Source organism: Sardina pilchardus, chromosome 3, assembly GCF_963854185.1.
Source record: "Sardina pilchardus chromosome 3, fSarPil1.1, whole genome shotgun sequence".
NCBI classification, from domain to species: Eukaryota; Metazoa; Chordata; class Actinopteri; order Clupeiformes; family Clupeidae; genus Sardina; species Sardina pilchardus.
The window spans coordinates 23,207,951-23,218,082 of NC_084996.1; the positions used below are offsets into that span (position 1 = coordinate 23,207,951).

Sequence of the window (10,132 nt, forward strand, 5' to 3'; positions counted from 1 at the left end):
TCGATAGCCAAACGCCAGCATTGACTTGGCGCAGATGCCAGGGTTTCTTTCTGTGAAGACAAGGCGAACTGGCTTTGAGGCGTTGATCCGAAGAATTGGACCAACTGAAATTAATAGTCTGTCTTGAAAATAAATGTTTCAGTTTTCCTTAAAACTATTAGATACTTTAAATCAAATGTATTCAGTAGCTTACTTTGGAGATTATATTGTATGATCCTGCAAGCAAGCTGCTACATTGCTTTTCTGTGATTCTGTGAAAGCAATAGGGTCACATCACATGATATGGCTACTCTATATCTATTTGCCTATGAATTATTCCAAGCCTTCAGTCATAAATTAAGCTCACAAAACCTATTGTCCAGGAACACTGAATTGCAAACTGCATGAATAAATAAATATTATAACCCAGGCCTGATCAAATGTAGCAAACTGTAGGCCTAGAATACTATATAATGGAGCCCTACAGTGTTTTTGGTTGAAATTAACTGTGACCGGAGCCCATATTGTCAAACTCATATTGAGGTGTGTCCTGCGCATCATGGAATGATCTGAGATATGTGGGTGAACAAAAAGGCCACAAACAATGTCAAAACAAAGGGGATAGATTTATTTTAAGGCCAGCTGGTATTTTTACAAATCTCTTTCAGCCACCAATCAATCAATCAATCAATCAACACACAGAGATGTACTTATAATAAAAAATGTGCCACTGAAAGTGCACTGACAATGTGATATGTGCACGCATATAATATGCATTGTATACAATGGCATCAGACTTAAAAACAACAAAACAAATATAAGAGCAAAAGGCAACAAGAGTGAATCAAGAGAAAAGAGAGAAGATGATTTATATATGTCAAATGAAACAGGAAGTAAAAAGATTATCAGTACGTTAATGGTTAGGTAAATCAGTAAAAGATATAAAACAATGTAAAAGATTACTGTATTGGCAGGCTGTTCCAAGGCACGATCTGTACACTATGAAAGAATAACACTTAGTTTCAAGGTATTTCAAGCAGATCTGTCCATGGATAACCAAAGAGTTAATTGAGGTCTTGGATTCCACATAGCAATCCATTCAGAGGAAATACAGGAAGTTGTTCAGAATTGAACATACTTTCACTATAAATTAATGCACATTACTGCATTTCAAACGACAAAACACTAAAAGCTCACTGAAAATCTGTACAGCACAGTTTTCCAGCTATTTTCATTTTCACAATTAAATATGACATAAATATGTTCCTTTGAAAGTCTTAGAGAGACTTGCACATCGCAGAGGTTGCACATCAGCAGCAAGGTGCTTGGGACTGACTTAAGGCTGTTCTGGTGTCACGCGCGCAGCCCACTGTTGGTCTGTGAATAGCTGGGCTAGTATGGCAGATGGGACTCTGCACTAATGGGACTCTCATGACTAAAAACATGGACAGCTTGCCCTCAGGCAAAAGTGCGGGCACTTTTAAAAACAAAAGGAAAGCGTGTGTCTGATTAGTACACATGTAAAAACTCTTGCTGCCAGACTTTTGTCGATATGGCCGCACAATTTTGGCTTTGTTTCTTCAGAACGTAAGTGCATGACGCCATGCTATCCATGTTTTTGTTGGTGTTGTTGCTGTTTTCAGTCTTTGGTATACATGTCCTCTATGCGAGATGTTCTCTAATCTCCCATAAAGGGAGAGTAGGGGCAGGGTCGGGGTGATATAGGTCGGTGGAGACCATTTTCAGTGAATTTCTGCCCTTCCTTGAGTTGCAGCGTTCATCTCGTGCTAATCTGGTGCCAAGATAACGTAAGTCAACGGTAACATCCAGCCTGCCACTGAAAACACACCACAGAACACCCGAAACAAATAAATTATAACGTCAGACTATCGATGCACATGCCTGTGTTGATAGAACAATGTTAGAAATAAAACTAACCTTGCATCGCATTGCAATAGCCTACTTTGTTCCCTGTATGGCAGTGGCGGATTGATATTGAGAAACTAGTCCCTCAAAATGTAAGAAATCATTGAGTTGCAAGGTTAGTTTTATTTCTATTGCTGTGGAGTGAGTATGACTGTTTTGGATGTTACCGTTGACATGCGTAAGCTCAGAACCAGCGTTAGCAAAGGGGAACGCTGCAACTGAAGGAAGGGGTTAAACTGTCTCCACCCATATCACCTCGGCAAAGTTGGAAATGAGGTCCTATGTCCAAAATCCCGAACTATTCCTTTAAGGGGAATCCATCAGGGTATTTGGGACTGATAGAGGGTGCATAGGGGGTATCTCATCCATCAGGGTATCCAGGACTGAGCAGGTTAGATGGTATCTCTCAGGGGTATTCCAAGTACATGGTTAAGTGACAAACCTGGGTAAGTTGACTCAGAGTAAGTGGTAAACCTCCTAATAGAAGAGCTGTATGCCTTTATTCTCCTACCAAAACAATCTCATTGGGCTCTTGTTGTAGAGGATTTACCACTTACTCTGTGTTAACTTACCCAGGTTTGTCACTAAACCATGTAGGCTACTTGGAATTACCGCCCAGGGCGTCTAGGACTGAGGGAGCAGGTTAGGGGTATCTAAAGGCGTATCTGGGACTGACAGGAAGTTAGGTGTATCTAAAGGCGTATCTGGGACTGACAGGAAGTTAGGGGTATCTAAAGGCGTATCTGGGACTGAGAGGAAGTTAGGGGTATCTACAGGGCATCTGGGACTGACCGGAAGTTAGGGGTATCGAAAGGGGCATCTGACAGGAAGTTGGGGTATCTACTGTAAAGGGGCATCTGAGAGGAAGTTAGGGGTATCTAGAGGAAGGTAGGGGTATCTACAGGGGCATCTGGGACTCTGCATACACGTCCACTCCAGGCTCCTCCTCCAGCACCACCTTGGCATCGTCTGCGTCCAGCTGCAAAGACAAGCACCGCACATCGCACATTACGACTATACATTATGACTATTATGGAACAGGACCGACATCGCACATTACGACTATACATTATGACTATTATGGAACAGGACCGACATCGCACATTACGACTATACATTATGACTATTATGGAACAGGACCGACATCGGACATTACGACTATACATTACGACTATTATGGAACAGGACCGACATCGGACATTACGACTATTATGGAACAGGACCGACATCACACATTACGACTATTATGGGACAGGATCGACATCGGACATTACGACTATTATAGAACAGGATCGACATTGCAGATTATGACTATTATAGACAAGGCCAAACATCACAAATTATAACTAGACCAGGACCAGCGACTTACGCATTTCATCTCGAGCTCGGTGAAGAGTCTGCCGGTCATGAACATGCGCAGCGGGATGGTCAGGATGAGGATGAACGGCAAGGCCAACGAGACCGGACTGGACTTGACGATCCACAGAACGGCCAGGCACACGAGCTGGATGATGGTGAACATGTTCATTCTGTTCGTCTTCACCTGTGGGGAACGGAGGAAGGAGAAGGAGAGCAAGTTTAGGAAAAGGGGATGAAGACTCCTCATTGATCTTAACCAAGGAGAAGGAGAGGAAGTTTAGGAAAAGGGGATGAAGACTCCTCATTGATCTTAACCAAGGCGTGTGAAAACGTCCAAAAGAAACAACATTGACAACAGGTCTTGACCAGACACGTGAAACCTCAACAGGAAACAGGCGTTGGTCTTGTTATTGTGCGCCAAGCTCTGAATTCTGCTGTGGGGCCTCTCACTCTGAATGACTTCCAAGAAAGCGAGAAACCTCAACAGGATATTCATCATGTGCCCTGACACGTCTAAATGTGTCAAGTTCTGCTTCTGGCCTTCCCCTGCTTTACTACATACCTGACTGAACATCAGTGACACTCATAATAATAATAATATATACTTTTTTGATCCCGTGAGGGAAATTCGTTTCTCTGCATTTAACCCAATTTAACCGAATTAGTGAACACAAAGTGAGGTGAATCACACATTAACCCGGAGCAGTGAGCTGCCTGCCCAACCAGCGGCGCTCGGGGAGCAGTGAGGGGTTAGGTGCCTTGCTCAAGGGCACTTCAGCCGTGGACTGGTTGGGGATCAAACCGGCAACCCTCTGGTTACAAGCTCGAAGCCCTAACCAGTAGGCCACGGCTGCCCCTAATTAAAGAGGAACTATGCAGGTTTGGCGATTTCTAAAATGAAATGTACTCAGCCTTGATCTGTCTTGGATTCATTCCTGTCGTTTAGAGTCAGACGAGTTTCACAGTAACCTATTTTTGTGCGATTCTGACTAAACAGAAAACAAATAACCAACTCGCGGTCAGCGCACGCACCATGGTGGCGTACGGCTCGTTGGGGTGGTATTTCTTGGGCACCAGCAGGAGCAGGATCCGATCCCACAGCTGGATCCCGCTCAGGGAGGTGATGCCCATGTAGAGGAAGATCCCGAAGAGAGCCGTCATGGGGATGGTCTTCAGGATCGGCTCCATGAGGATGGACAGGCCTGAGAGGACAGAGTGGCGGGAGAGTGAGGAGCCTTATGTACTGCACTGTAAAGTAAGTAAAGTAAGTCAATTTAATTTCTAAAGCACATTTACACACAGCATACGCTGACCAAAGTGCTGTACAGTGAATGACTAAAAAGACACATACAGTAATACAAAAACACATTTGACCAATAGTTGTCAATAATGTCAAATCATTATATAGAATATGAATGGAAAACAAAAGAAAAAAGAAACATTCAGAAACAGGGCACACAACACAGACATACAGAGAATAAGCAGGAGTAGCCTACAGGGTTAGGGAACAAGAAAGGGCAGGGAGTAGAGTTGGATTATTAGGTACTGGCCTGGGTACCACAATGGCACTGTTTCGCTCTGAAAACCAATATTTTCAATGGTTTATGTGGCGCAAGAACGGTTTGCACCTGTGCTGAGCAAATTGTGAAACCAGCTGACTCCACTGCACAAATATGGGACTACTGAAATGACCACATTTACACCTACAGTGCCTAAGAATCATTCTATGTCTTTAATGTATTCTCACTGTGCTTACAGTAATTGTGGTAAAGAATGCATCCACCGTACAAATACTGTCAACTCACCAACCAGCAACGCCACCAACACTCCACTTATCCGTTGTTCCAGAACCTTCTCGATGACGGGCTTGGGGCCCTTGGTGGTGACGGTGAGGGCGTTGGCATGGGTGACCGAGCGCACGGTGGCCGCACTCAGCCAGGGCACCCCGAAAATGGCGCTGAGACCCCCCATACTGACCAGGAGCAGCAGGTCGAAGTGGAACCCTGAGCCCTTGGCCATCTTCCTCTCTGGCTTGCTGATGATCAGACTGGAGCGTCCAGGTGAAGAAAAGACGGACAGGAAGGACAAGAAGGATCATTTGTTTTTGAGGATCACATATTTTAGCGATGTTTTAGCAGCAACTCTAGGACAAATATTTCAAACTGATATTAGTATGAGGTGAGTGAGCCTTGTTATGAGACAAGACAATAATTTCATAAGATTGCACCAGAGAGCACACTGAAGACCAGTAGTATTCACATGGTTGGATTAAAGTGGTAGTGCAAGCTAACATGGCTAGCACATGGGCTGTATATTTTGCAGCAGAGTGCAAACTAAAGACCAGTAGTATCTACGTGGATGGATGGAATAAAGTGGTGGTGTATGCATGCTAACATGGCTAGCACATAGGCTGTAGATATATTGCACCAGAGTGCATACTTAAGACCAGTACTGTAGTATTTACATGGATGGTATAAAGTGATGGTGCAAGCTAACATGGCTATTGGCTAGCAGCATGTAGTAGCCACAATCCTGAGTTACTCAAGGGAAGACTATCCCTTGTAATAACTAATATAAGTCGCTTTGGCTATTAAAAAAATAAGAGCACTTGGGTGGTCAGGTGAAGCCAGTGGACAGCTGTGCGGTGGCCGACTCACGTAGTGATCTGGGACTCGAGGAAGATGAGGATGAAGACCAGGAGGGCAGGGACCACGCAGGCAAACATCATCCACACGGGGAAGGTCTTGTGCTCTCCGAAGGGGTTGATCAGCCAGCCCCTCATCTCTGGGTTGGACACCTGTAGGCCCTTGGGCACCACCAGTTTCTAACCACCAGGAAAGACACAGAGGATCGTCAGTCAGTTTGTCATTTGCAATGAGTTTTGCACATTTCTGCACTCTCTGGCATGTTTTTGGAAAAGTACGGTGACCAGACATCCCTGGTTTCAGGACACAATCCCCATTTTTGGTTGCCTGTCCCCGGGAAAATACAGAAAAACGACCTATGTCCCCGTTTTTTGAAGATAAAACTTGTTTTTTCCACATTTTTGGGATTATGTCCTCGCCTGGTTTTGGTCTCGGACATCTGGTCACCTTAAGTAAAAGGTCTGCACTAGTCGCTCACAGGTGTTCCAAGAGATCCCAGCGCTCACCTGTGTGTAGGTGTACTCACCTGTGTGTAGGTGTCCTCACCTGTGTGTAGGTGTCCTCACCTGTGTGTAGGTGTACTCACCTGTGTGTAGGTGTCCTCACCTGTGTGTAGGTGTGCTCACCTGTGTGTAGGTGTCCTCACCTGTGTGTAGGTGTCCTCGATGTTGATGTCCACCATGATCATGAGGAAGATGGCAATGGGGACTCCGAAGTCTCCCATCAGCCGACGCAGCTGAGAGGAGGAAGAGGAGGATGAGTGATGTAAGTCATGACGCTATTGTCTCTGTTTGTCTCTATCTTTGTCAGGATATCTTTCACCAATCACTCTCACTACATTCACACATTTTTGTGTTTGGTTTGAAACTGCAGTGGACTTTTAAAAGCCTTTGGTCAAACACCTAAACTCTAGGACGAAAACACCTCAGACTTCAGCTCTCCCACATCTCAGATGAACAACTGACGCCCTGCTCTAGGTCAGGTGCCTCAACTCGGTGCAAAAGTAAGCACAACCAGTATAATGTAACGCAACATCTAACCAGTAGTGCAATCATTAAAAAGTGTTTATTTCTTTATAGCCGTGTATATACAAAAGATACATAAAACAAAGAATGCCGATGCAAATAAAGTGCATAGAGTTCTGAGTAATTGTCCTAGTGGGTTCCACCTGCCATGTCTCTATTCCCCACTAGTGGGCTCCACCTGTCCAGTGGTTCTCAAACTTTTTCTCTCATTCCCCACTTTGAATTTTCAAGCCCCACCTGACCCATCAACCTGGCAAAATGGGAATGTTAAAAATACCCCCCCCCCCCTTTATTTCCTGTCTCAGTCTGCTGGATCAGATGTTATTCTAATTCATATGTTGGTCTTTTTATGACTTAAGTTTGTGTGTGGCTATTTTGTTTTGAATCTGTAATCTTTCTCGTCAAAAAAAAAGGCATCATTAAAGATATGAAAGGCACAAAAGAACACATTCCCTCCTGTTCCTCACGCCCTACCTGTCATGTCTCTATTCCCCACTAGTGGGCTTCACCTGTCATGTCTCTATTCCCCACTAGTGGGGCCCGCCCCACACTTTCAGAACCACTGTCCTAGGACCACCACCATGTGTGGCTATTTTGTTTTGAATCTATGAAGTTCCTCGTCAAAAACAAAAGACATTGTTAAAGATAGGCACAAAAGAACAAATTTCCTCCTGTTCCTCGCACCTAGTGGGCTCCACCCCACACTTTGAGAACCACTGTCCTAGTCTGTTTCCTGGGCCGCTGCCATGCCACTGACCTTTCCTGGGAGGAAGGTGCCATTTTTGAAGATGCGCAGGTAGTAGGCGATGGAGAAGCAGCCGAGCATCAGGCACATGGAGAGCAGGGCGGTGTTGGGGTACGCCTTCATGATGGTCTTGGTCACCGTGGTGATGTTGCCCGTGGCGTTGTCACGGACTTGCTCTTGGACCTTGGTCTCCTCCCAGGGGTCCGACATGTTCGCGTTCAGGTGGTCGTAGTTCAGGATGAGAGGGTGGGCCTTGAAGATCTGCAGTGGGCAGGAGGGGAGGTGGCATGCCAGTTACCCATGTGTCAGGGGTGTAGTGTACGTGGTATGCAGGACTATGCCGCATACCCATTTAAAAAGCATCACCATCCAAGCACACCCACTTAAAAGCATCACCATCCCAGCACACCCACTTAAAAAGCATCACCATCCCAGCACACCCACTTAAAAAGCATCACCATCCCAGCACACCCACTTAAAAAGCATCACCTTCTCAGTATACAAACTTGAATAATAGCATCACCTTCTCAGTATACCCACTTAGAATAGGCAATAATATGATTGGGGTGGATCACAGTATACCCACTACAGCTAACTGGACCACATCACAGTATGCACTCTACAGCTAACTGGACCACATCACAGTATACACTCTACAGCTAACTGGACCACATCACAGTATACACACTACAGCTAACTGGGCCACATCACAGTATACATACTACAGCTAACTGGACCACATCACAGTATACACACTACAGCTGGACCACATCACAGTATACCCACTACAGCTAACTGGGCCACATCACAGTATACCCACTACAGCTAACTGGACCACATCACTGCCATGTATGTGTGAAATGAAGAGGGGGAGGTGGGAGAGTGGGAGAGGGGTAGATGTATAGAGAGACACCAACTATATGCGCCTTGAGAAATGTGTAATGTTTTGGCGCTCTATAAGTGAAATGAAATTGAAGTTGAAATGGAGAGCGCAATGGAGCCAGGACGTGGCGAGGAGAGGAGAGGAGAGGAGAGTGTGAGGTTACCCGGCCCAGCTTGGCGAAGGTCTCGTAGATGAAGATGAGCGAGATGAGGATGGAGAAGATCTCCTGCGTGAAGCGGGAGATGAACCGGACCAGGAAGCTGCCCTCCGCGGCAACTATCACCACGACGATCACCACCAACCAGAGGCCAACCCAGACCCGGCCCACAATGTACTCAATCTCTTGGGCCTTGCAGAACTGAGGAGGAAATGAGGGAGGAGAGGTAGTGACTATGGTGACGATGATGATGGTGATGATGATGATGACGATGGTGGTGGTGAGAGAAGTGTGTAAAGCTCATAGCATAGAAGGCCTCCTCAAACTGGAGTGGTGCGACGGAGAGTGAGAGAAAGTTTAGAGTGTGTGAGAGAGATGTTAGTGTGTGTGTGTGTGTGTGAGAGAGATGTTAGTGTGTGTGTGTGTGTGTGTGTATGTGTGAGAGAGGTTAGTGTGTGAGAGAGTGTGTGTCTGAGAGAGATGTTAGTGTGTGTGAGAGTGTGTGAGAAAGAGATGTTAGAGTGTGTGTATGTGTGTGTGAGAGAGGTCAGTGTGTGTGTGTGTGTGTGTGTGTGAGAGAGAGAGAGAGATAGAGAGAGGTTAGTGTGTGTGTGTGTGTGTGTGAGAGAGGTCAGTGTGTGTGTGTGTGTGTGTGTGTGTGTGTGTGTGTGTGTGTGTGTGTGTTAGAGAAGTTGTTTGTGTCTGTGTCTGTGTGTGTGTGTGTGTGTGTGTGTGTATGTAAGGCTCACAGCGAAGAAGGCCTCCTCAAAGACGAGCAGGGGTCCAGAGAAGCCGATGACGAGGACGGGCTGCGCGGCCACCAGGCAGAAGATGATGCCCTGCACCGACGTGGAGATCAGCAGCTCCGGCACGCCCATCATGTTCTCCACCTTATCAGCTGCAGGCAGAGGAGGGGCCACACGCCACAGGCACAACACCATTGGAGCAATTAGGCGTCAGTCACAAACACATCTACCAATCAGCAGTGGATATTGTTACATTATTACATTCCAGGGACAAGGAGAGCCTGAGCCTATATAATTAATTTATAAATTATTCATACATAATTCAATCAATCCCAAGTGGAAATGTCAATGTGTTTTTGTAAGTTGTAAGTCACAATAAGACAATACAAAAAATACCGTATAGTTCTTATCATAAATCTAAGGAATGAATCCCTCTCCTGATCTGTCTTTAAATGTGTATTTTTGTGTGTTTATATTTGTGTTCTGACTGGACCTGAGTGTCCCTCCAACAGCCCCAATCTTGTAAGTATCAGATCAGCAGACTCCAATGGCAACAAACAAACAAACAAACAAACAAACAAACAAACAAAGCAGCGCTCACCCAGCAGTCCTCCGAAGGTGATGGCGGGCGACAGCGCGGCGAAGTAGATGAAGATGACAGCGGCCA

General features: G+C 45.6%; 1 protein-coding gene across 2 annotated transcripts in view; it reads right to left on the reverse strand.

Moving 5' to 3' along the window:
- Nucleotides 1–586: 586 nt before the first annotated feature.
- Nucleotides 587–10,132, reverse strand: part of slc4a1b (solute carrier family 4 member 1b (Diego blood group)) — a 19,870-nt gene continuing 10,324 nt past the window's right edge. For both annotated transcript variants that reach the window (XM_062532489.1, XM_062532488.1), the window contains exons 9-18: nt 10,067–10,132; nt 9,469–9,617; nt 8,726–8,920; nt 7,692–7,940; nt 6,556–6,645; nt 5,922–6,088; nt 5,070–5,311; nt 4,297–4,466; nt 3,275–3,448; nt 587–2,884 (exon numbers count right to left, since the gene is read on the reverse strand). The exon at nt 10,067–10,132 is cut by the window's right edge and continues 141 nt beyond it. In XM_062532489.1, coding sequence (XP_062388473.1) covers nt 2,804–2,884; nt 3,275–3,448; nt 4,297–4,466; nt 5,070–5,311; nt 5,922–6,088; nt 6,556–6,645; nt 7,692–7,940; nt 8,726–8,920; nt 9,469–9,617; nt 10,067–10,132 — 1,583 coding nt within the window. In that variant the 3' untranslated portion in view covers nt 587–2,803. The remainder of the gene's footprint in view (nt 2,885–3,274; nt 3,449–4,296; nt 4,467–5,069; nt 5,312–5,921; nt 6,089–6,555; nt 6,646–7,691; nt 7,941–8,725; nt 8,921–9,468; nt 9,618–10,066) is intronic.